General features: G+C 44.4%; 1 protein-coding gene and 1 long non-coding RNA gene across 7 annotated transcripts in view; one reads left to right on the forward strand and one right to left on the reverse strand.

Moving 5' to 3' along the window:
* The first annotated feature begins 7,219 nt into the window (after nucleotides 1-7,219).
* On the forward strand, nucleotides 7,220-23,750 carry LOC130151953 (uncharacterized). Its single transcript, XR_008822817.1, has 3 exons — nucleotides 7,220-15,280; nucleotides 20,430-20,589; nucleotides 23,630-23,750. It is a non-coding gene; the product is annotated as an uncharacterized LOC130151953 (long non-coding RNA).
* The window catches only part of PRDM1 (PR/SET domain 1), a 105,347-nt gene continuing 101,843 nt past the window's right edge, over nucleotides 23,123-26,626 (reverse strand). For all 6 annotated transcript variants that reach the window (XM_056344742.1, XM_056344746.1, XM_056344745.1 and 3 more), the window contains one exon: nucleotides 23,123-26,278. In XM_056344742.1, coding sequence (XP_056200717.1) covers nucleotides 25,703-26,278 — 576 coding nt within the window. In that variant the 3' untranslated portion in view covers nucleotides 23,123-25,702. The remainder of the gene's footprint in view (nucleotides 26,279-26,626) is intronic.

A 26,626-nucleotide genomic window follows, 5' to 3' on the forward strand; every position in this document is an offset into this window, starting at 1 on the left:
CATCATGTTACAGCTCCCACCGTGTGCTTTCCTTTGCGTCCTTTCCATGAATGTGGTGGTGTGTTGGCTTCCATCTGCAAAGCGAAATGTCTGGCACCTTTGTTGTCACCGTCTGCCATAGCTGCCTTCTCAGAGCGAACAGTACACTTCAGAGGGTGTATTTCACTTTGTTGTTTTAGCATGTTGCTTAAGAAGGCCTTTATTTATAAAAATTGTTTCAGAGCTGCTTCCTTTGCAGCCAGTCCTAGGCCTGGGCCTCCAGCTGAGGCGTCAAGAGGTCCCGCACAAAATGGCAGCACGGTTTGCACGGGCACTTCATGTTGCTGTTTTAATATATTGTGTCATGGAAAACTGCATCATCAGCATTGCTTTTTTATTCAGGGAATGAACGATGGAGTTGCTCGAGAACCTTTGTGTCATGAAAATTACTGTTTCATGGTTCTGAAGGTTTTACTTTATACTGTTATGAATGTTTCATACAGAACAGCAGAACACATTTTCAATGTGTGTGATAAATACCAAACCCAGTTTTGGTCACAAGCCTTTTCAGTTTCATTTTCCAGTCAGAATAAGATTCCATTATATTGGGTTTAGCTGTAGAAAAATATGTCAATATTCATAATCAGGCTGTATAGGCAGTACAAAGAGGACGTGTCATTTTTAATCATCGGCATTTCTGAACTTTACATCTTGACACCTTTCGATAGGAAGACACGTAAAGGACTTCTGCCTTGCTGCTGAGGTGTGGTTTTGCTGAACCACCCAGGCAGTTTCTCTGCAGTTTGGGGGATCTGCTCCCTTACGCAAACTGTCCAGTTTTGGTTTATTGTATGTGAATTTATACTTGACAGCTGTTGAGGAATTCACTAGAACAATAGCCATAATGGCAATTAAAAAAAAAAAAAAAAAAGGAAAGAAAAAAGCTTAGTTTATTGCTCAAATGTCCTTCACTAAGAAATCATGTCAGATTTTAGCAAAATTCATGATGCCCTACTTCTGGTTGTACATTCAGTTATTTCAGTGGTAAGAGGGTGCAATCCTAATGGGTCAGCTTACAATTTCCTTGAAATATATTCTGTGTTTGTAATTAATATGCAGATAAGAAGAACTATTTGGTCTTTATCTCTTACTGAAACTTGAATGCATTCAAGGGTTCTGCTGCAATTGGCTTCCTTGGGGAGGTGCAGGAGGACTTATATCCCCTCTGACCTCCATAAATCATGTTGGGTTCAGTGTCTTTCGGGGACATGGGGGAAAATCTTTCAGTTCTCTGAAGCCTACCTACTTACACTTTTCCCTCCCTTCTTCCCCAGACTGGGTGCTGCCATTTTCCATAACGCATCCCTTCTGGTTTTTTTGTTGCATGGTTTGAACAATGAAGTGGATGAACTATAGCTACTGGACATAACAATTAATTCTGCAGCTATCGTTTCAGGGGGCTCTGAAATTTTGGTATTTCCAGATTGAGCCATACCTCTAAAAGAGACTTGGTCTGGGGTAACCATGCAAGCTTCCAGCAAGATAACACAAGGTGTAAATTAAATTCTCTTTTAAAGTTGGCATTCAAGTAATTAGAAGTATCCACAAAGGCTGATACTTACCTTTGTTCACATTTATTTTGCTGTTTCTGTGTAATCAGCTTTCTATATACCTTCAAAAAGCAAACCTAATTGAGATCGTGTGATGGCGTATGGAAGAAGCCTATTGCACAACTCCCCTCCCCCTGCCCACACCCAAGTCAGTCATTGCTTGTGTCACTGCAGGCAATTAACAGTGCTTCAAAACCACATGCAGCTCCTATTCCAAAATGCCATTTGATGGTATCAGAAGACTTGAGAGTTTAAGGAAAAAAATGTTTTTATTTTTTAAAGGGAGTTTAGTCTTTATCATTGGAAGGTGCTGAAATAATCAAAGGCATTGAGTATGCAGCATCTTTGCTGCAAGTTATTGACTGGATAGGATAAAAATGCAGTCTTCATCTTTAATGTAATATATACTTGGAATGTTCTGTAACATATTTAGGTGTTCTGCTTTGATCCTAATGTGTTGTGAAGTGCTACACTGAAATGAATGTGGATACCATCAATGTAGGAGAAGATCCTTAACATTTTAGCATATGGGCATGTGCTGCAGTTGCCACATTCATAAACAAGGGTGTGAGCTTTTCAGAGCTGCCCCAAGATAGGGAACTTTTACCTTCTGTTGCCCCAGAGTAAACAGGTTGCTTGTGTCTCTGAGAACAGCAGGGTGCTTTCTCTGGCATTGGCTGGGGAGGAGAATGTGGCGATGAATAATTACTGTAAATTTGCCGGATGCTCTGTAACCACATATGCATCTTGACCTGACAGTAATGAGTCTGAGTGCTCATTTTTACCTGCAGGATTTCTTTTGAATTATTTTGTTATCTATATCTAACAGAGTTTTCAGGGATTTGAAGTAACCTTAGAAAAGGGATCATTTTATTGACTGGCACTGGTGTAAATTACTTGAAACAAATTAGCGGCTGGGTTTTTTATTTCATTTCACTGTGCAATGGAGATATGATTAAGTGTGAATGGTGTGGCTGGAAATTTATTGAGAATTATTTGAGTTTATTTTGCAATGGCAAATAGGATCACAGGGAACAAGAGAATGCTCCTGCCTGTGCTGTCTTTCTGCTGAGTGTTTTGGTGGGTCACTATCTGCCGGAAGCGCTGAAGTATCCCTCTGCCATTCATACCATGTAGTAAGGGTGTTGTACTGGTGGAAAGATCTTCCCCAGAATAAGGGCTGACCTAAACCTGAGTCTGGTTCTTCTGAATTCTGTCATGAATATACTCCCCGAGGACAGTCGTGTTGTTGCTTGCTCAGCATAGTCTGCAGCTTTATCTGGACTCATTGCCTTGGAGAGATAAAGCATGCTATTTAGTCTAAAAAAATTCTACTTCAACAAACAAAGAACACCTTACAATTTTTTAAAACTAGAGGCAGAAGCCAAGAGCTAAGAGGAGCCGGCAGCAACTCCCATAATGTACCAAAAAGAGGACGTCAGATGCTGCACTTCTCATTACTCCGCAAGCCTCTCGATGCAACAGAAGTGAAAGTTATCTCAGTGAGTTGTCCAGTGCTCAGACAGGGAAGGTAAATAGAGATCTTACTTCTGCTTATGTTAATGTCAGTACCTTCCACTTTGCAAGCAGAGTTTCTCAGCTTGTGCTGCAAAATCTGCTACCCTTCCTCTGCAGACATGTAGAAATGCAGCTTCCAAGAGAAGTTACTTCAGTTTTACTGGGGGAACGAATTGGTAGAATTTGGGGAATAAGAGATGATGTTTAGAGGGCTACTTACGGCAGAAGGTCCTTCTCAAAGCTGAGTTTAATCCTGCTGTGCAGCAGGCATTGGTCAGAACTGCGGTTCTGCTGATCCGTTGAGCAAGGGTGTCAGAAACATCTATTGTGCTTTGCAGTGCAGAGTTTAGAGGGTATGTGATACTGAATTCACGAGATGGCACAGTTTAATTAATGATGCACAGCCTCTATGGTTTCTTTATGGGATGACTTTCATGGCATGGTACTCCATTAACATGAGAAGTATTGTTTTAATTATGTCAGCGGATGTTCTTCTAAAACTGCTTGGTGGGTAATTTTAATGGACGTGGTATGGAAATCATTGCACTGGCAGGTACAATATCTGTTCATCTTATTTGCTTACAAATGTTCCAAGCAATCACATATGACACTTTCCTGCAAATGAGGTAATTCCCGCTTGGCACTTAGGCCTCTAAAGAAGAAAACTTATATTGTGACATTAAAGGCAGACACTTTGTTTTAATCACTTGCCAAAACAGCTGAAAACAATTATTAATTAATAGGAAACATTGACTTTTAACTTTGCAAGCTCTCCAAAGAAGTGTCTGTGACAACTTGCATCTGGATTTATGGATTATTTGGATACAGTGAAACTGGGCATCGCACTGCAAAGGTTGACTGCTTTAAATTCATTTTAAGTGTACACATAGCGCTCTTAAAATTAATATGTTTATAAACCTAAATTGGTTCAGTTGAATGCCTTTTGTTCTCTCTCTGGCTTCATTTGAAGCAACAACAAAAAGCTGTGCTTGTTTGTGTGTTTAACCAGAATGTTAAATGCAATTAATCTACCAAAAGCACACAAATATTTTTTGAATAATAGAGGCACCCCTTTCACAGTGTCTTTGGTATTTAGCACTATGGTTTGGAGAGTAGAAGGCAACTTTTTCACATCTCATAAATAAAACTTTTAAAATCTTTTGCTTGGCGTGTTTAATTTGAACCAATGCAGTGCAGCACCCTCAGATTTTCTTGACTGTTTTGATAGGGCTGAAGTTAGTATATATGGTTAGGGGGAGGTGGCATTCTGGACCTTGCTTTCCGTTCTGGAAAATATTGTGTCTGGTAAATCCAGCTCCAATAAATAAGAAGCTGGGGGAGATGAATATTGCAGTCTGAGAGAGCTCCTCTTTGATCTGGCTTGGAGGGTGATTACGTGGGGATTCATCATGCAGACCTACTGGTTTTGCCTCTTTTGTCAAACAAAATAATAGAATTCCTTGGACTGTCAGAAACAGAATATCCAAAATATGTCAGCAAGATCAGACCACACTAGTTAGTTTGCTATCTTAATTGAGAATCTTGAGACATCCCAATTATTTTAACAATGGGAGAGTGGCTGCCTAGCCTGTCTGCTTCTAGCCAGTCCACTTCTCAGTTATTGAGAAATTCATGGGGAATACTGTGACATGTTTAGTAACTGCAGATTTTTCATCAGTTAAAATCTTTTTTTCTAGCAAACGTGAGAGCTTTGCTTTTATGTGTTTGCCACTGAGATTCTTCTCTTAAAAAAAAAAAAAGTGTGATCTCATCTTTTATTTAAAATTCTGCTAGTCCTGCTAAACCAGCAGCTCGCTCTTTGCCAGGTAACTCAATCTGAGCTTGTCTTGTGTGCATGGGACTGAGTCTTGACTGCTAAGGATTGGCTGGTCACACTGTTTAGCTTCGGTGACTGACAGTTTGGGTGCATCCAGAGCCTATGCCTGGATATAAAGAGTCAGGTACCAGACTTCATCTGTGCTGTTTGTAGGAAGGTCATCTGCTTCCCTCTTTAGCGTGCTTACTTTTCAGTGATTGAGAATCTGCTCAGTTGTCCTCATACTTTTGACCAAGGTCCAACATTCACAGCTATTCACCAACCTATGGAAGACAGAGACAGTGTATGTAGTCCTAAATTTATGGTTAAGAGGAAGATTGTTACACTGTTCAAAGGTTAAGTTGTGCCTTCAGATGATAACACTTTCTTTTCCTGGGGTGTTTTACGCAAGTTGATCATAAAATATTGACGTTGTCCTTGTTTTACCAAATAGGGCTTAAATGGCTACAGAAATGACGCCTACAGCTCGTTTCCCTTTCCCTTCTCCTCCCCACCCAGTACTGTGCGCCTGTTGGAAAGGGGGATGGGGGTGCAGGGTGCAGACATGTGGGTGCAGCAGCTTAAAAGTCAGATACACAGGAATGAGGAGCAGTGCTGGTGCACTGATGGAGTGACATCTCTGCTTGTGTTGATAGTGGTCAGTAATCTCAATATTAGTGACCAGCTAAATATCTGGGAATTTTATGGGCTGAATTATGGCAACTGCACTACTTAAACGGATGTTTGTACCTGTTGAAGTCCTACACATTTACCCTGAAATTAGTTTTTATTACGAATGGTGGCTGTTTGCAGAAAGAACTTCGTAATCTCAAAGTAGTTATCTTCCTGCAGGAAGTTAATTGGATCATTACTTTTCCTCCAAAGAAGGGGAAAAATTGACTAGTCAAATGCAGACTGAAAGGCAAACAGAAGTCATTTCTGCGGTGGCTCAGCATTTTATGTACTTCTGTTCTCTACCACCTGCTGCTTGATTGGCTGCTCAGTCTGGAGGCCAGTACCAAATACCTGCCCTACCAGGCATAGCAGAACAGTGAACTGCACTTCTGACATCTCCAGAACATTGTGGCCATTCACAAAAGAAAGCAGTAGGTTGCTTCTGGTTGCTCCCTGGTGTATTAGATTTCTACTAGCAGAACAATTTTCAGGTTTCTGGGTTGTGTGTGGCAGATGGAAATAATTGCTTTCAGTATGCTCTGGGTATTGCTATCTGAACAAGAAAAAGGCATCATGGCTTCCCTCTCCTGCCACCCAGAGTTTAGGATATGCCTAGTTGGATTGCAGTGAGGATCTGGGTTGATTCCTGGGTTTCATTTTGGTGTTTTTCATTATTTCCACAGAAGCAGTTGAGAGAGAAATGCAAATTCCAAATGTCAACTTTTCCAGGGCAGATGTGAATCTGATCTGCAATGGCACTTGTTGAGAATGAATTCAGAGTACTTTTGCTTGTAATGATTGGTTTTTGCATGGGCCATGATGACCTGGGGCTTGTCTGAACCAGTGAGGTTCCTTTACATCAGCACTGGTTTGTGCCTTTTGAGCAGTGTCCTTTCCAAAGGCTGTGCCTCAGTGCCTAATCCCAGGCACAACCCCCATGTAGCAGAAAACTTCCCCAGCTCTGGAGTTTCCTAGAGACATTCTGGGATTGCAGCACCTGCTGATGCTTGTGCATGTAAGGAATTATTTGGATTTGGTCTGTTCCTCTCCAACTCTTTGGATCTGCCAGCTGTGTGAAAATAATGGCATGTGAAAATTTAAAAATTAAAAAATAAAACATGAGGCAATGGTTATATATGCCAACTTCAGAAGACAACTGCTGATTGTGCTGCCCTCTTTTTGACCACTGTTTTCTGCTACTTGGTAGAATGAAATCTGTGTTAACCTATGCTTACAGGAAATAAGAACCAGCAGGCATCTAGGTAGAGAAATCCAGCATTAAACAAGGGATCTGTTAATTTTCTGCGGTTGTCCAGAAGGTAGAATGTATTGTGCTACTGCAGAGGACTTCCCACAGCATTCCTTTAAATCGGCAGGCTGTTTCTTTTCATTTGGCCATCTTAAGCTTAAGATACAAAGGTGAGCACTGAGTCTCCTTCGTGGCTTTCACCTGTATTTGTGGAGCATTTTGCCTGTGAAAGCTGGAGATTTTGGTGTCCTTGTAAACAATATTGCAAACCCTAATTAAAGAGCAGGGAAATGCTTCCCTGTCCACACAGGTGGAACTCAACAGATGCTGAATTTTGCAGTTGTTTTATGTCTCACAGCATAAAAGCCACAGTATGAACATTGAGGAGAGGCCTTTTTCCCATTAAAACCCTCAATCAATCTTACCAGCAAAGCTGATGTCCCTGTCCCGAAGAGAACATTGGTTAGAGGCAGGGACTTGCAGCAATGAATGAGCAAGTTTGGTCTAATTGGTCTTTTTCCTTCCCGAAGATCAGCAGAATACTACTGCTGTGCTATGTTGGTGAAATCTTCAGTTGCTATGAATCAGAGCTAAAAGAAGAATCAATACTTGTTCTTTTTAGAAAAGAAGGGAAGGCTGTTTTGAAGAAAATCAGCAGAAGCTGTGTGATGTGGAAAATTTTCACACCATGCCAAGACAACCTTTTTATCAATTTTTTTCCTTTAAGGTGTCACTTTGCAAGATTCTTGCCTATTGCATGCTGATGATGATGTTTTACTGCTAAAGCTGGAAGGACTGAGGCTGATGAAAATTTTCTGTGTGAAAACCTGTGGAAGTTGACTTCAAACAGAGAGGTGTCTGAAAATATGAACATGGCAGAGAGATGCCACAGGAATATTTCAGCAATCAGGAATATGAACTATTGTGAGCATTTTCCCTCTCAGATTTGCATAGATGGAGATACATTGATTCAAAACGGAAGGATTTTGACAAAGAGATGTTAGCTTCAGCCATAGTTGAATGAAGAGGAAAAAAGGTAGGTCACATTCAAAACAACAGAAACTAACAGATTAATTGTATGCTGCAAATAGTCCTACTTCAGTCAGCAAAGATGGAAAAGTCCTTTGTTAAATGTTACTAGTACACATGAAACTGCGGTCTTCAAGCCAATGCCAGCTGTTTCTGAAATCACAATAGCAAATACTCCAAACTGCGCTGCAACTTCTTTTCCTGAAATCATGTGGTTTAGCTTACAGGTGAAACTTAACTGGTCAAATGAAAAGGCTTGGATTTGATAAATGAGTTGGTGTGAGTTTTGTGAACTTTTGTTGCTATTCTGCCTTTTCAGTCAAGAAATACTAAAAACTTTGGACAAGATGAGTTAGTGAAAGTAATGCAACAGCTTAGATAATGTAACTTTCCTGTTGGCTGAAGGATGTCTCAACAACAATTATACATGATCAGTAATAAGAGTAAGCTAAAATTATAGCCTGACAGTCCTGAGGAGGGGACTTGGAGGATGTGCGTAATGTATTTCCCTCCTACCAAAACTTGTTGGACTAGCAACCTGACTACAGGAAAATCATTGTAATATAGCTTTTGTTGTCAGTATCGGCAGTGGAATCTAGGACATAAATGTATTGTTTTATATGTATCTCAGCCCAGATCTAACACAGGAGTAAGTGAACAGGGGAAAGTTTGAACTTTGCTGCTTCTCCATTTCTTAAACTGGAACAGCTCAGGTTTGGTCCTGCTGGAAAGCAGACATGCACTTAAAAACACTAGCTTTATTTCATCCCGAATATCCTATTGAATGCAGAGATGAGCCCATGTTTTATCTGGTCTGATGCAGGGATGCTCTGGCAGACAGCAGGGCTGCTTTCAAGCTTCCTTGGAGGAGGCACATGAGGAAACTCATGGTTCAAGGGTTTAGGCTAGGCACAGGAATGCAGCACCCATTGCACCCAGCCCCCGTCTGGGATGAAAGCAGTAATCGCTGCTCTCCAGGCTGTCCCCATGCCTCACGTCTGACACAAACATTCCCGTTTCCTCCAACGCAGTCCCTGGGAAATACCTGACACAGCTCGTAAGCTTGCTTTGTGATGTGTCTGGGGCACAATCTGTTTTTTATGGTCAGTGGAGGCTACAAACAAGGAGTACCGTGGGTCTTGGGTTTATATTTTGGAAGAGTAGGATAGCCAAGCCTTGTACTGGATGCATTTGGTTCCAGCTCCTGTGAGCTAAGGAAGCACTCATTTTGCCAAATAAATTAGCATAAGAAGACTCAGGCCATCCCCAGGAGTGTCACTGGCCACTTTGGTGGCCCTTTTTGCCCCACTTGTAAGAAACCAAGGAATTGCTGTAAACTGAAGAGCCAAATGTTTGAGTTTGTGCCAGCATGCACCTATTAACAGGGCTCTGTTAAGGTCTTTGACCTCCAAACACAGATAAGCTGCTCTTGCAGGTTAGGAGATTTGAAACCACTGGGCTGAAATCCAGCATGTTAGAACCCAAGCTTCTTTATCTTTTCCTTGGTTAATAGGTGCTTGAACTATTTGGCAGGGAGCCAATGAGGGCTGCTAGGCCTGTGATGGAGCAAGGAGTTATGTTAAAAGACCCAGTTTCTAATTAATCCAGGACCTTTGTAACTCTCTAAGTGGCTTGTCCAGAGTCACGCCAGTGCAGGGTCACCCTTGTCTTAGGAGTGCGAGACAGGGTAGATGAGGCCTCCAGTTCTTCTATACACTGAACTTCAGTACAGGTCATTAGTACTTTGAAATTATCCGTTAAAAATTGCTGGGAAATTATCTGTGTGATTATATCTTGAGGGGCAGAAGCCAGAGCAGAGATAACTGGCTGATGTTTCTCTCTTGGGCTGGAGTTCAGCATTGCCCCGTTGTCTCTGCTGAGGCTCTTTTCTGAATAACATAGAACTTTGCATGGAGCTGTTCTTGGTGTAGCTTGTGTTTAGAGGAGATGAGAATGAGGGAGAACTCTTAACCAAATTTAGCCTAATGTTTTTTCTTCTTTCTGCATTTCTGATGGATATGGGGAAATTGCTTTGCTGTGCCTTGGCTTTACTACGCTATGTTGATTGTTTTTGATATGGTCTTGGTTCATGGCAAGTATATTTCCAAGGTAATCTATACCCTCTGGCACTGAAGGACATCACATGTGAAAATACTATGACCTGGTAATTTTAATATATGACAGAGCTTTTTGGTGTAGTAGTATCACAGTGAATACCCCTTTTTAGCAACTGCAACAGAGTTTGCTAGCAAAAGGCCTGATTAACATGATACTTGTATGACCAACTGATCAAGAGATTTAAAGCCATGATTAGCAGCACTGTGCTGGCAGTGCAGATTCCTCTGCTGCTGGCTGCAACTGAAATGGTGATCATCTGCAATAAATGGGGGTCAGTGCAGACCCTTGATATGCCTGCTCATTGCTTTAGTGATTCACCCTTACAGGGGATTTCAGGTCCCTCAGACTTTACTTGCTCAAGGAGAATTTGTTTTTAAAAAGTCAACAGGCCAGTAACAGGCCTCACACAGGAAGCTTATGTTGTTCATTAATATAGTCTTTGTAAATATAATGTGTTTGTTAATATGGTATAAGCTGAGTTGAGATAAAAGATTTAAGAAACAGAACTCAGGTTTGCCTGGATCCTATGTGGTATGTTTAATGAATTTTCACTTAATCATCCATTAATATGTATGATTAAAATAAACATGGCAATTGAACAGCACAGTACTAAATACTGTTCTGAAAGAAAACCACATTGGGTGAACTAAAACACTGCATTTCTTACTAATCTACACAGTGCATTTCATTTAAAAGGAGAATTTATAGTATTTGAAATATCCTACCACATACTGAAACTTTTAGTGTAAACTGCCACTTTCTGACTATCACATATTGAAATACTTGTGGTGCATAGTGAAATTTATGTTACATAGTGTAAAATATATAGTGAAACCAAACTGATGTATAATGAGACACACATGTGCTTGTAATGACTTACCAGTTCCACTATTTTCTAACTAACACTATTTTCACGAACAACTTTTTCTGGGTCAGAGGAAGAGAATGGTGAAGACCAGGACTGATATTACAATAGAAAGTGTAGACCCAATCTTGCACAAAAACCCCATCGAGCTGAATTATCCTTTGTCCTTTCCCGAGATAAATTCTAAATGCAAAGTCTGCTAATGGTTACAACATGTCTCTCTTTCTCTGCCAAAGCTTCATTACAAACATCAACATCAGCCCAGCCAGGAAAATACCACCAGCCACAAGTGGAGAGGCTGAGCTGATACCCAATTCTCAGCAGTTTTTACTGGTACAGGGATTCCACATGAGAGACCCTCGTGCGCATGTGGAGCCCTGCAGGAGCACCCAAGCACAGGTTGGGTCATTCAGACCCGTTCAGGTCTCACAGGAGGGGGGGCATGTACCGGGCATCTTGGACCTGACCTCCTTTGCCCACCAGCACTCCGGACCTCCTGAGCAGGCTCAGGGTGGATCGGCACCGGTGGTGGCTGTGACCTGCAAACTTTCCTTCTCTGCTGCTTAGACCTGTTTTTTTTCTTACTTAAGCCAGGTCCTGACTATGCAGCCAAGCATCCCTGCTGGGCAGGGCGGGCAGGCTGGCCACTGGGTGTGCCCTGCTGTTGGTGGAGGAGGGCTGTGGAAGCCGGTCTGGCAGCTGCTGGCCTCCTGGCGACCTGGGGTGCTCCTCTGTGGTACTGTCATTTGCAATTTGCACTGGCTGTTCAACCTCAGCAATGGTTTGGGCTGAGGATGTTGTCTCCTGGGCTGGCTGGCTTGGGAAGTGGTTTTGTCTCTGTCCTGGTGGACTGTGGTCTTGCAGGTCCTGCCCAGCACAAGGCTGCAGGACTTCTGCAGCCCTGCCCGCTCCTCCCCAGAGCTATCTGCCAGACTTGGACCACAAAGTGCTGTCTCCGAGAACTGGCCAAAAAAGAAACTGAGATGCCAATGCTGCTCAACCAAAAGAGGGGGAAATAAACCACAAATGTCATATCTCCTTGACCAGTCCTAATGCAGGCTCCATCAGAGGGGTTTCTTTTATGGGTTATCTTTTACCTGGTTTTGCACCAGTGCTAGTGTGACCAAAGCATTTAACACCCGGAAAGTGTTAACAGCAATGAAGTCCCCTCTTTGTGATCTGCCTCAATAGCACCCAAGTCAATGCGTGTTTGTCTCATCATAGCTATTGGGCTACTGGCCTTTTGCTAAACCAAAACAATCTAGGCCATACTGAAATTGAAAGAAGACCTTCCTGCTTCATGACTGTTGTGCAATCGATGCTCATCAAGGATGGTTGAAGGCACAAGACAAAACACACCCTGCATTTGAGGGTAAGGTATATTAACCTTTCCACTTGGAATGCCTAATTGCTCAAATATTGCCAACATTGTTCAAACTGCCAGATATGTTAGGGAACAGGCAGAACTGGAGGGACAACTCTATATAAGGGGTATGACAAATTTATTAGGTAAATTGTATGGGAGTGCTTAACCCTTCTCTGTTCTGTTTTTTGAGAGGACAACTGCCAAGTAGAGTTGGTCATGACTAATTCATGTGAGGAAATAGCACAGAGAAGTTAAACAGCAACAACCAGTTTAATTTCACTTGTTACCAATAAGGCCTAACTTGAGTTTCAAAAGGAGATGAAAGGTAAATTTGCCATTTGCTCTCTATGTTTTAAAAGCTGCAAGAGAGCTTGAAAAGGTATGTGCTCTGCGTTATTAATGCCACCTCTGTCTTTAGAGCAGGCGAGGAGACAAACACAAAAAAATTCCTGTGTGTACCAGGACAAAAGGTCTCCAAAGCATTGAGTTTGTCTTTTGTTTTTGTTCTTCCCCATTCCTGGCTTTTTAAAATCATTCTAGAGAGGTGCATTAGTTATCCCTGAAGCCCAGCAGTGTATATACAGGCTCCTACACGTGTCAGTACCAAAACTGACCAAGATAATATAGCAATCATAAAGAAGAAATCGTTTTGAAGGAGAAGAAAGCAGGAAACTTATCTTAAGTACCTGAGCATCAACTCTAGCAAACAACATATTAGACATTAATATTTCACAGGTGGTACAATCACCTGCTACCTCTATTTTGATCGTCGTCTTATCTCCCCTTAATCAAAGGGTGCAACAATGGTGACAGTGAGTGGATGAGGTACTCTGTATTTAGATGACATTGTAGAAGATGATCTATCAACAGGGAAACAGAAACGTTTCATAATGCTACAAGGAAAATTCACACAGTAATCCCAGAATAATAGATTTTTAATCCATGATTGTTTCCTGTATGGTACAAACTACTAAGTGTCATCCACTTCTTTGAAGCCATCTGCAACTTGATTGACATAGACCATTTCTTTTGTAAGATGGCTGGTCCAGACTGAAACATTTACCGATTCCTTCATCTCTGTGGCTAGATTATTCTTTTACTAAAACAGAATAGAGCAAAACCACTGCATCTTTTCAAAGGCAGTATATAGAACTATCACGTCTTTGAGCTAACTTCAGTAAGCCAAACACATGGCTGAGCTTTCATAAGATCAGGCTTAAACAGTTCTCTTCATTTAAAATGCTTCTGTGTAAACCAATGATTTATACACCCACTATGTGAGTTGTATTATGAAGACCGTCCAAAATCAGGCTGCCAAACTGGATCTGCCCTCTGCTGAGCTAGGTGGTCCCTGTGAGGAGGGTGAGGGCAAATTAGCGGCTTAGCAATTTTCTCAGCATCCATAGGGAAGCTAGTGGTGATCACTTGCCAGTAAAGGGGACACTTTGCTAGCGTGGGCCCAGTTTTCTTCTCTGGCTGCCTGTATCCAGTAATGGAGATGCCAGTGTACTAACAAGAGGACCAGTTCCACATCAATAGATTTTCAGCTCCAGGGAGAAGTATTAGCAAAGAAAGATGTGTCAAAATAAGGAAAACACTAAAAAAGGAAGTAATTTGGCAGTATCATCCCAGCAAAACACAAGGTAAGCTTTGGCAGGGTGGCAGCAGATGAGCCGCAAAGCATTGTCAATGTTATAGTTTAAGTCATGGGTGAAATTTCATGCCTCAGAGTAAAGTCAGAAATGAGAAACTCTGGGCCTTTCAACATGGGAAAGCTGAATCTATCAAAATAGTTTCACTTTGCATCTACGGACTATGAAAAGATGTTCTTCCCTTTTTTTTCTCTTTTCCTTCTCTTAGTGTTTCATCTCACCCTTGCCCTTTGTTGCGCAGGTCCCTTTGCTTAGGAGGCACTGGGTTTTCCAAGGAAAAGGTGGTGTTTCACTACTTCCATCCACCAGGAAGTCTCCCTCTGGAGAGACTGGAGAAGCCGGTGGCCACCTTCCCCTGTGGCTAGCTAGCAGGGAGCTGAGAGCCCTGGGGGTGCTCTACCAAGAAGGCAAGAGGATGGGACTGAGCACAGGGAAGGGAAGAATGAGAAAGGTAAAAGGGACGGCGAGAAAGGGCATGGGGCTCACCACACACCCGTGCTAGTCTACATAAAGGGTGACGGGCTGTTCCTGGCAGCAGTGCCACAGCCAGCAGAGCTGGTAGCTTGTTTCATGGAAAACACCAATCCTGCTGCGCCGTACTGACATACTGCAGGCCAGCCACAGAAAGGGACACATCTCTCTGGCCTGTGTGCTTTTCAAAACCCAGGAGCTTGTCCAGGCAGCCTGTGAGAACAGCTCAGGCACTCAGGGTTTGAGAAAAGCCAGAACTGAGGCTGAGTCAGGCCCCTATGGATGTGTGTAATGACATGGTCTTTACGGGATGCGTGTTACCTTACCCTATGGCCCTTGGCTTTGGAAACCGAAGGAGGCTCTAATCTGTAAACCCTACACCTTGGTGGTGGTCTTTGTTGAAAGGAGTGGGGTAGGTGGAGGGTCCGTCTTGGCCAGGGAGCTGGGTACTACCTGGGGGAAACACGTTTCCAAGGAGTTGTTCATAGCACGGAGCATGTCACTTAATCCAAGTTTTCACAGGCTGTGAAGTACGGTACTCTGTGGTTTTAGGTGCTTGATTTGAAGGCGCTGAGGATTCCCAGTGACCCCTGAAATTAGGATGAGCTATGCTACAGTCAAGTGACGCTTCACTTGGGATAAACTGCCCTGAAAAGTCTGTGCGCCCAAAGAGAATATTTGACTTGCAACTCCTGTATTTTGTTTCATTTTCTGCCTGCATAGGGATACCACCTTCCTCTTCTGCGTGGATGTTGAGTGATACAGGTGAAGCCTTCAGTCATCCTCCTGATGAACCCACCAAAAGCAAAGAGATGCAACCGGCCCCAACTGGAGAGCAGGGCAGGAGCACAAAGGCCAGAGTCATGTGGCCAGAAATGGAGGTGGGAGAGGTGGGAGGAGAAGGAAGGCATCCCTGCCTGTTCCCACACAGGGTGAGCATCTCCCGTCTTGCGGGCTGAGTGAAATAGAAGTCCCGCAGGAAAACCAGTGTGTGAACCTGTGAGCAAGGGCTGCTCTTGAAGCTTATGTGTGGACAAGCTTAATTAATTCTGGCATTTCATAACTTCTTGGTGCTTGACATTGCAACCTTGCTTGCACTGTGTTAATGCAGGGAGAGAGGTGTGCGTATGCGAGTGAGTGAAAGTAGCATGAGCTTTTTGATTAGAACAAGGTTTCCATCAGATACAGACACATGTCCAGCCTGATACCTGTTTGTTTTCAAGCAATGTGAAGTGAAGGCCCACTCAGTTTCAGCACACTTCTGGGGGCCCGGGCTTTTAATAGTGTGTAATATTTCTGGCAACAGATGAGAGCTAATATATTGTGTTTAAATCTGGGATGAGTTGTTGACCAGCTGTGGTCTATGTGCAGAGATATCAAATGCTTTTCTTCGAATAATGTCAGTTCCAGCCTGCAACCCACATGTGGATCCGAGGCAGGACCGAAGACCAGCAAAAATAATCCATTTAATCTCATGAAGCCATGTCTCTCTTGCAGAGCGTTTGGTGCAGTTGTCCTCTAGCAATATAAACATTTCAGAAAGTTCTGGGTGAGCTGGCTCCTTTTTCAGTGTTGCACATCAGTCGATGCTGGTGGGAGGTTTCTGCCCTTCTGTCTGCACCAGAGAGGTCAATTAGTTAAGCAGAGGCACAAATTATTTGCATGCAGCTGAGGTGGTGAATGTGTTATCTTAACAGTAGAAAAGGAAATGGTTCTCTATAGATTATTAGTTACTGAAAAAGCAATGGCACATCTTTTGTTGCCACCACACCACTGGTCTGACTGTTGAGTAGATACGGATCAATATCCCCCCTTCCTCCTCACCCCCCTTGCTTTTCACATTTTCACTTACGCTGAGGTGAAGAGGTTTCACTTTAATTTATGTCATTCTTGTATTGCCAAATGGCATGCCAGAGCAACCGAACCGGGTGTGATCTGACTCTCTGTTGTGTGCTCTCACATGCTATCCCCTCGTGGGAAAATGCTAAGAGAAAATGGAAATTTAAGCTCTGCACCTAGACGCTGTGGGGTTTTTTTGGTTTTTAATAGTGCTTTGTTTGTAAGCTCCTTGGGGCAGAGAGAGGTTTTTTTTGTTGCGTTTAGGGTAGTCGTAGCCCTTCTAAGGGAGGACTTCTAAATATTGCAGATCATAAGCAACTTGTTCTGTCTATGAACAACAAAAATACGTGCTGTTACATATCTGAGGATCTCAAAAGAAGGTACAAATATTAGTCTTACACCACAACTTGCACAAGTCTTGTACCTATTCTACAAATGAATCGGGTGTTGTATGGGACGGTCAACTGGATTGTTCCAGACCTCGCTACCAGTCAGTGGAGATACCAAAACCAGGACCAAGTCATCTTGACTCCTGGGTTCCTGTCCTTGCTGCAAAACTTATCTCTGGCCTTGAAGTACTGAAATTTCTAGATAAAACGAAGTCTGTCTTTAAATCTCCATTGTTAGATAAGCTTAAACTTGGGTATATTCCCCTGTGTAGATGCACATCACTGCTGTAGTGTTTAGATTGGTCTAAACAATTACATAGAAAATTAATTATTTTAAAATAGTAATAAAAAAAGAAATGCATTAGGAATGGCATCAACAGGTATTCCCAGACTTAAATACCCCAAATCTGAGGGGGGAATGAGAACTTGTAGCTGAACTCTGTGGCTAGGTCCATCCACCCCTGAATGTGTTTTTGACGTCAGACTCACATGGAGTTGTGTTCTCTTGTGGCTAATGGGCACAGGAGGAGTTAGCAGGCAGGAGGCCAGCAGCAAAGGACTGAGATTTAGGGTGGTCGTGTCTAACAAGGCTCTTAGAGTGTTTTGCAGGGGTGTGTTCTGCTTCAGGAGAATGGGTTTGAAGGTCAGGGAGGGCCCTTGTTTTCTGGACTCCTTAATTTGGACAAGTAACTGTGCTTTTGACCAAAATTGGAGAGCACTGTGCCTCCAGTATGGTCTGCACCCTTTGGTCGTCAGCCTGCTTCTCTGTTGGGTGCTTGCTAGCAGAATAAGGATAATCCTGCCCTAGAGAGCAGAAGGGCCCATGCCATGTTGCCTCTTCCCTGGAGGAGCCTGGACCACTTGTAGTACCTGCAGCCACTGTTCCACCTTGTCTTCTGGGCTCCTTTTTGAGCTCAAGCAAGACAGGTGACTGTGCAGCAAACACCGCAGTCATTCCTCAATGTTGTATCTGGGGGTGGGGTGGCGTGGGGGGATTAAAAACCTCAAGCAGATCCGAGGGAGGGAGGAAATCTGAATGTTGCTCTTAGCTGCTATGTAGGTCATAATTTCATCTGAGAAACATTCAGGTATTTTACGAACAAGGCTCCCAGTGAACAGCAGCCCACAGCACCCGAGGAGGGTGAGTAGAACTTGTGTCCCAAGGAAAGTGTGCTGAATTCCTCCCAAATGGCTCCAAATTCAGGGGGCACTTTTCTTCAGATTTCAGCAGCGACTGCTGAGGCTGCTGTGGGGTGTCTCTGCAGGGAGCAGGCTTTTTTCAGGGTGATGGAACACCAGGGCTTCTGCTGTGGGGCCGGTGGCCACACAGGACCCCCAGGCAGGGGAGGCACAGGGATCAGGGGACACAGCCCATCTGGGGACAGCAGGACAGGCAGCACAGACATTGGTGTGTAGTCCAAAAGACAGATGTTTTTAGCAAACAGGTGTAAAGATAGCAACACTCATTTGGAAATCAGATGCATGGCTGGGCACAGGGGTTACTGTTGAGATCACGAGTCTTTGCAGCCAAACTAGATCTGCTTCGCGAGGGCCATGGAAGTACCTGCCCTGCCATTTCCTTGCTGCCATGGGCACAATTTCAGTCAGTGGCTAGTGGCCAGGCTTGCTCAGGGCCAGCCCAGGGAGGAATGGGGGCAGGCAAGCACCTCCTGCGACTGTCCGGTTTGCAGCGTCCAGGCCAGGCCCCCAGTGCTGGGGCACTGGTGCAAAGAGCTAGAGGAGGCGGTGCAGGGGTCTGGGGCAATGGAGATGTAGGAAAGGAGCCCCAGCTCCGGGGTCCTGGCTCCGCTCCCCAGGGTCCCAGCTGAGGCCTCTCAGGGTGGTGCTGCTGATGTGGCTCTCAAAGCAGCTTATTGCTCCGCTGATTGGAGTATGAGTATTTTGGGAGATTGGGATGCTCTGGTGATAAAAAGCCATCCGGTCGTCACCTCACTCGCTTTCCTGTGCTTAAAGCATATTTTCTCAGTTTGCAGTGTCAGGGGGCTGGGCGCACTGTGAGGGTGTTTGGATTCTGCGTTGATAAGGCGAGTGCAAACTGTCCCCACAGCTCTCGAGAGCAGAATCAAACTGAAACTTACCACTCGGAGTAGAGAGCACATAACACCCACAGCTACAGACATGCACAAATTGCTGCAATATAGGTTAGAAAAGGAGCCCTGTTCTGCAGCCTCTGGTCTCATTAAAAACACGCACACGCGCGCGCACACACACACACAAAATCTTCTCTGAATGACTATAGGCGCCAGCCTGTGTCCCCTCCTAAACACCCAACTAACTTGTGACAGCTTATTAAAAAGGCTAATCTTCACTTTTCATGTATTCTTGCTCCCTTTCACACCTGGTTGCAGTTTCTACAATATTTTTAACTTTTGTTTCTTTCATGACCAGTTGCAAGTAAAGTGAGGCCTCTCAGGGCTGCCACCCAGCCTGGTTAACTGGGTCCCCACCTGGCAACTCGGCCCCAGCGCAACCAGAAGAAACCAAACCTTCCCTGCTTACTGAAATATCTCTGCACAGGGCTTCAAGGCTGACAAGAAGAGCAGACCTTGCCTGTGAAGATGCACAGGACCAGGACCTGTCCTTTAAAAAAACAAGGTCATTTGAATACACAAGGTAAACTTAAGGACAAGGGAAAGCAAATGTCCCCTGTGGTTCACAGAGGGACAGTTCTCACACAGAAAGTTTTGCCATAGGAGAGCTGTGGGGAAGCTGGGAACCGAGACTATAATATCTAAACCATCCCATACAGACTGCTGCTTGCCGCACTCTTCTTCCTGCCCAAAAGCTACTCTCCGCGTTGCTCATTTGCATTAGGATTTACCGTGTAAAACTCAACCGGCAAAGGCAGGCATGTTGGGGTCTCCCGAACCCTAAGCCTGGTATCATGTGGTGATGCCTGCCCTCAACAGGGGCGAGCCGGAAAAGAGGTTTTCAGCCTTTGATTTTGCTGTGCATGGTTTCAATATTGCAGGGATCACTTCTCTTTGGGGCAGGAATGCTGTAAGGAATCTCACTCGGTTCTTGGATAAGGAAATGATCAAGGACTTGCCTATTCACAATTAATGGAAAAAAAAGAGCCGAAAGCCTTTATTAATCATTGCACAATAAGGAAGTCATACTGGTTTGGCTCCTTTCAGTAGGGCTATTTGGTCACACCTACCTAAGTGGTTTGGCATCCCAACCATCTCCTGCTTGTGCAGCTGGGGAAGGAGGAGGGAAGGGCCACTGCACCTGTGTGCCACCAAGGTGCCTGGCCACTGGTTCATGGGGCAGGGTGAGCTCTGAGTGCCCATCTCCCTTTCCTGGAGGGCTGGGCATCTCTTTTTAGAGATCTGTGCCCAATACACACACCAGTGCCACCCATCCCTGTGCTCTGGGTTTCTGCTCGCAGGTTTCTGCCCCAAGCCCTGGCATCAAAAAGGAGCAGAACTTCGTGCATGCGCTGCACCAGTTTCTCCCCTGCCAGCTGCAGGGGGTCCCTGCCAGGGAGGGTCTTGTCCTAGGGAAGTGTGCCACCTGCCCAGTGACTGCAGCTCCTTGCCCCACTACTGGGTATCTGCTTGGGGCCCTGGCTTACCTCTTGTGGCAGCCAGGCTGTTTAACCCCCAGCTCCGGAAAGCGGTTTGGGCCCAGATGTGATGGCTGGCAGGTGCCTCTGAAGTGCCAGGAGACAGATGTTCAGGCACTGGGTTTTGGCTGGTGCACAGGACTGCATCGCCCTGCCCTAGGAGAGCATGCCGGGGAGAATTTTATAGCTAGTGGTAAGACAACATCAGCACGGGTTGAGACAGCATGTCAGCAGCCTGGGTTACATCTCAGTTGCCTTTCCTAGGTGAGTTTGCACAGCCTGAAGTTTGCAGAGCTGAAAGGCCCGAAGCAGCTGAGCCCGTGTTGGCTGGAGGTGGAAAGCATTATCAAATCTTCCCCGTGCCACGTTTTCCTGCGCAGAGTGCCGTTCAACTTGTGCCAAGCTGCAAGCTGTCACGGTGGAGGTGAGGAGGCTTGGTTTTGAAGCAGAAGGCAAGTTCTGCTTGTGTGCATCTCTAAGCAATTGACATCTGACCCCTCTAGCACAAGACAAGAATACAGCTTTGCAGCCACAGTAGGCACCAAGGCTGCAGGGGCTTGGCGAGGATTAGCGGCTCCTCTCCCCTTCAGCCACCACTGTGAATTGCTGGGAAATTTTCCCCAACCTGTTTTAAAAATGAGCAAAAGCATGTCACGCAGCATGTTGGGAACTCTCAAGCCTTCTGCTGTTGACTGCAGTTAGTGCAAATGCGACCTTGATGGGTGTGTGAATGTGCTGTTTGCCAGCACTTCCACGTACTGCTCATGAGAATGGGAATGGCAGCAGCCGCGCTGGTTGCAGGATAGTCCTTTTTCAGCATCTGATGAAAAATTAAATAGCCATGTTTTTGGGAAGTGTTGCATCTTGGACAAAAAGTCACGTTTTCCGGCTCTTCAGGCAGGACTGGTTAGTGCTGAAGTTGCCAAAATTTCCGTCAGTGCCCCCCACATCCCAGCCCGGGCAGTTGCCTTCTCCCTGACCCAGTGCACAGGAGGGCGACCTCCATCTCCGTGCCAGGGCAGCAACCCTTGGTGCTGTCGGTGAGTTTTTCTTAGGCCACCGTGACAGCTCGTATTTTGCAGATACCTGCCCCATGACGGGCACATTCCTAGGCCACACCGCATCCACTCAGTCCTGGCTCACGCAGTAATTAGCCAAGTGTTTCCTGGCTGCCTTTAATTACAGCCACAACTATTTCCCTCACTGTAACATAATGCCTCTGAACGACAGCAAAGGTTTTGGGCTCCATCCCACACGGAGCGCGGGACGCATGTTGGGACGCAGCCGTGCACCGGCAGCTGCTGATTTGAACCCGAAGGGCTCATACCCCCTTGATGAGTCACATATTTCGTTTTTTGACCTCAAGGTCATAATTGCCCATGCTGGGAATTAGCGGTGTCTCCCCCCGCACCCAGCTGAGAGACACCAGACTTTATAAATCAGCCAGAAGGGCAGGATCCTCCTTAAATGTGCGTGTGTGAGTCTTTCACCTGTCATTTGCCCCATCCCATGGCAAAGCAGCTCAGCTGGCAAAGCTGTGGGCGGAAAGTGCACGTTGCCTTCCTGGGCACACCACGCTTGGTCCCCCAGCATTTTCACACATCCAGGTGGCCTGCCCACAGACAGCCCGCGGCTCTGTGCTGGGGGCGCACGGTCTTGCTGCGTTTCATGGCAGCACCCAAAACAAGGAGCTTCCCCCACCCCGCACCTCGCTGACGCTGTTGCGGTTAGCTGGCCTGGTGGTGGTGGTGCTGCCGTGGCTGAAACCCACTGTATTTCTGGTTGCAAAATGCGCCTTCAGTGGCTTCTGACTGGCTTGGGGGCTGCCAGAAACCAACGCAGCAGCTGCCGGGCTCAGCCTCACAAGGCTGTGATCTATAACGTGCATTGTCTTTTTATGTAATACGTTTTATTAAACATCTTCTAAAGCTTGCAAGTGTCCCCAGGACATAACTCTCCAGTGCAACATAACGCTTTGCCAAGTAATGAAGTATGATTTACAGCGGTAACGGTTATCCTATGTGTTTTTTAAAAAATTATTACAGCAATAGCTCTGTCAAATATAGGAGTATAACATGCTGCATTTGGCACGTTTATGACAACAGTGCTCTGGTTTTCTTAACTCCACAGTTCGCTGTTGGCAGTATTTCAAATTCTTGAGACAGATGTTTAAATGAATTTTTTAAGAGGACAGTGAAATACTTTTAAAACATCATATGGTGCTGAGTGTCTCAATATGAGCAGGAACATTATTTCTGTAGCGTTCAGGTAGGGCAGGGCAGCACATGGCCTCTCTGGTTTAGATCTCACAGTAAATGATGGAAGTAGCAAATGTTGTATTAGCTTTCTGGGGCATCCTGGCCTGTTGTTAACTTTTTGGCTGGGGGGCCGAGGCGGGGGGAATGGACACTTGACCTTCTCCTGGATTTAGTTTGCATTTGCATCTCCTTTGTGAGCAGTGAAAACAGATCCACATTTGTTTTGAATGCAGTTCCCACCACGCTGATACAGGACAAAGTGGTCTCACGCTGACACTTTTGAGTGTGTCATTGTGGTCCCAGTGGTTAGGGTTTCAGGCCAGAAATGACAATCATTTGGAAAAATGTAAATGAGAACCCTGATCATATATCTGTGAGGCAGACTGCATTCAAGGATTTCCATCAAAACACTGAAAATTCTTTTTGAACAAAAATCCTTTTTTTAAAAAAAAAAAAAGAGGTATTGGCTAAAACTGACGAGAGCGCCGTAATTAACAGCGCCAGGGTATTCGGCTCTGGCATTGCTGTTTGCAACTTTCAATCACAGAAAATCAGAGCCCACAAAGGCAGAAGTCGGCATTGTTGGAGACATCATCGCCCTCGGCATTGCGCGTGTTTGCGGCTGGGAGGGGAAGACGCCCCGGAACGAGGCTGCGCATGCGGTCAGTGCAGAGAGATTGAAGACAAGGGAAGCATCAGTAAAGCAATGAACACTTATATTTAATTTACATTTGACAATTTGCACATAAATAATGATGTAAACCAATACGTAAACATACGATAGTTTGTTGTTCTAGCAAAGTAAAAAGCCTGGTAACTTTGGTCAGAGTCTTTCTTGAGAGAGACAAAAAAAAACCCCAAAACACTGTTGATTGATTGTTGCTACATTCACATGTAAAACGTCTAAGGGAAGGGAGAAACAGTAAAGAGAAGTAACAATTCTTAAAGCTGATGCATATAAATTCTTGTAAAATTTGTATCAAATACAAGAAAGCACTACAGGCAAATAATAGGAAAAGTGTGTGTCCAGTGACAGAGTAGTGATACTTTGGTTTATCCTACAAGTAAGTACTATATTTATGAACTATTGCTACATTTAAAAGATGTCAGCCTCACAATTTGCAGGAGTGGAAATGTAATGAACTGTAGTCCTTCAAAAGCTGTGTTGAGAGACTTATTATTTCAGGATTGTTTGTTTTTTAACAGAAGGCATGAAAATGAAATTTGCTGAGAAAAAGAATCTCCAAATCCTGGATTGCTGAAGTGGGTCATCTTAAAATTTGTAAGTATAACCAGACAGAAGATGTACATGGAGGGGAGATGCTACGTGAATTGACTGTGCAGCTCGTTAACAGCAGGGTAAAACAAGACCAGGGGCTCATCCCAACTACCCCTGCCCCCTTCACTGCGTTTTGCGAACACACCGTGTGTGGGTGGTACCTGGCTGCCTCTCAAGTTTCTTCAGTTGTGTTTTCTGGCTGTGTTTTCACTGACCACCCGGTTCCTTCCCCCCCAGTACACGCTGCCCAGAGAGCAGGGGAGTGATGACCCCCCCATTCTGCAAACAGGGTCGTTCCCACCAAATCTGCTGAGACGCCACGCGTGGGTGACGTGACGTGACGTTATTCACATCAGGTTGTTTGCAAGTTCAGGCTTCCCCTGGACAGCCACGCAAGCATACTTGCGAGTGATAAATGCCTTCGTACAACCTTCTGGTTTTGAGGTCATTGGTAGTATGCAAAACTGGATAACATTTGATTTTCACACTTAGATGAAAAATAGGTTTTATTACATGGTTTGGCTCACAACTTAAGTGGTATAAATATATATACATATACATATATAGTATAGTGGTATAAATATATCTATAAATATACATGTATTCTTTGCTACACCTCAAACGTCACCATATCATCTTTGGGCTTAGCAAAACAAAAAGATAAAAGGACGTGCATTCTATCTTTCCCTGTGCACATTTTGGTTTCTTCTCTAAGTAGCAAAGCGTTTAGATAAAACAGCATTGTCTGCACCACTGGACACAAGCACTGAGGTAATTGTTGTTCAACAACTTTGCAATGCCCTTTTCTTCTTTAATTAAATTAACCACAAAATGTACAAACACAAATACTGAGAGTTGTACAGGAAGGAAGAAAAAAAAATATGTGCCAGGAAAGGACTCTATTACCCACTTTTACCCAGGCAAAGTGGGAGTGAAAAATACAAATAAAACTGAACCCCTTCTTTCTCAGGGAATCTGACCATCTTTTTTTTATCCCTACCATCTTTTTTTTTATCCCTGGAAGGCTCTGGCCAAAAAAAAAAAAAAAAAAAAAAAAAAGAGAGAGAGAGAAGAAAGAAGCCTGCCAAAAACTTCCTTTTAGGCAGAATATTAAGAATATTTGTGTGTTTGCTTTTAAACTGCTTTCAGAAACAAAGAACGTAAGTGAGATTCTATTTTGGAAAAGCCACTTTAAGCTGATGCATTCCTTTGGTCATAACATCACATGACAACGTGTGGGGCTAGAGCTGTTTTCTAACAACCTGTGGTATTGTCCATGGCAGGTAGGTGTTTGCTGTGCCACATCTGCTCTGGACAGAGCTGCAGATAGAAGAATCTCTCTCCTATCCTCCGGCAGGCAGGGACAGCAGTTTCTTCCCTGCTTGCTGCTACTCTGCGGGGTTTTTTTTTTCCCTTTTCAATTCCCAGTGGGGTGATTTGTACATAAAAGTACACAGCATTTTTTTCAAACCAACAGATCTAGGATTCTGTATGTCAAACGTCCAACTTTGGCAATACGAAAAACCACATTTGTTTAAAAGACATTGGTACATAAAACATATTTACTGAAGCCCCGATCTTAGGTTCTTAAAACAGATGTGCAGAAAAACATATCTACAAAGAATGGCCATAGAACAAAAAATAAAAACATTTAAAGTAAAAATTACAATGAATTTTCCAGTCATTGTAAACATTTTCCTAATTATTGCTTTTAGAATGATTAATTGCATAATAAATTATGAAGTACTATCATTGAAAAAATAATTATGGATAGATGATTGTCTTTTAGTAACTGGCGAGGCAACGTAGAGTCCTTTGCCCCTTTTTATGCCCTGAGAAAACAGTAACTTTGGAGTTCCTTCTTTCAGCTGGAGAGCGTAGGGAAACTACTGTAAGCCAAGATTGCTTTGCAGCATTGAAACTATGTACAAGCAACTGCTACAGGCACCCTGACTTGCCAAGTCATAAATTAAAAAAAAAAATCACTTTGCCAAAAAGTCTTAAGGGTCCATTGGTTCAACTGTTTCTTGCTTGACCTTTACAGGTAACAGAGGTAGTGGGTGACCATGAGGCAACTTCATAATTGACATATCTGACGACTCGTAAAGGTTGCATCCTGAGGAGAGCAGTCCATTTCCCAGGTTCCTCTGTAGAGATACTTTCAGATTAGCTCCTTCCATTTCCCTCCTGAGCATGGTCAGTATATCCTTCTCCACGATCGATGTTAAGTCGATATTGTCCTCCACTTCTTCCAACTTGTCGGCATTGTCACTGATGTCGAACTTCTCGATCTCCTCGTTGATTCGATTCAGGTCCTCCATGGAGAGGCCCGAGGCAGGGGCAACGGGGCAGTTGCCCTTCAGGTGGACCTGGAGGCTGCAGAGGTGAATGTAGCTCTTGTGGCAGTGGATGCATTTATGGGGACGTTCCCGGGTGTGGAGACGCTTGTGCAGCTTCAGGTGCACAAACTGGGTGAATTTGGCTGGGCAGAGCTTGCACTGGTAAGGCTTCTCTCCAGAGTGGAGCCGCAGGTGGGTTTTGAGATTGCTGGTGCTGCTGAACCGCTTGTGACAAACCTAATGCGGGGGGGGTGGCAGAGAGCAGAGAAACAGGGAATGAGTGGGAGGGGATTTTATGGTTTAAATCACAGACACCTAGGAGGAGACAGCAGAATGAAGCAGCAGCTTTTTATATCTTCACACTTTCTCACAAAGGGAAAAAATCCCCACCTTTTTTATGTAAATATTGCCAAATAGCATTTTGAGTATGGCCGACAGCAAAACTGCATCAGGCAGACGTTGCCCTAGCAGGCTAAAGGCGACTCTGCTCTTACAGATGCTGCCGCACCAGGGCTGGAAACAGCTGCAGCACTGACTGCGGCCCTGAGCAGCTGGGGGCTCGCCACGCAGCCCTCCCTGCACGCC

This window comes from Falco biarmicus, chromosome 6, assembly GCF_023638135.1.
Source record: "Falco biarmicus isolate bFalBia1 chromosome 6, bFalBia1.pri, whole genome shotgun sequence".
NCBI classification, from domain to species: Eukaryota; Metazoa; Chordata; class Aves; order Falconiformes; family Falconidae; genus Falco; species Falco biarmicus.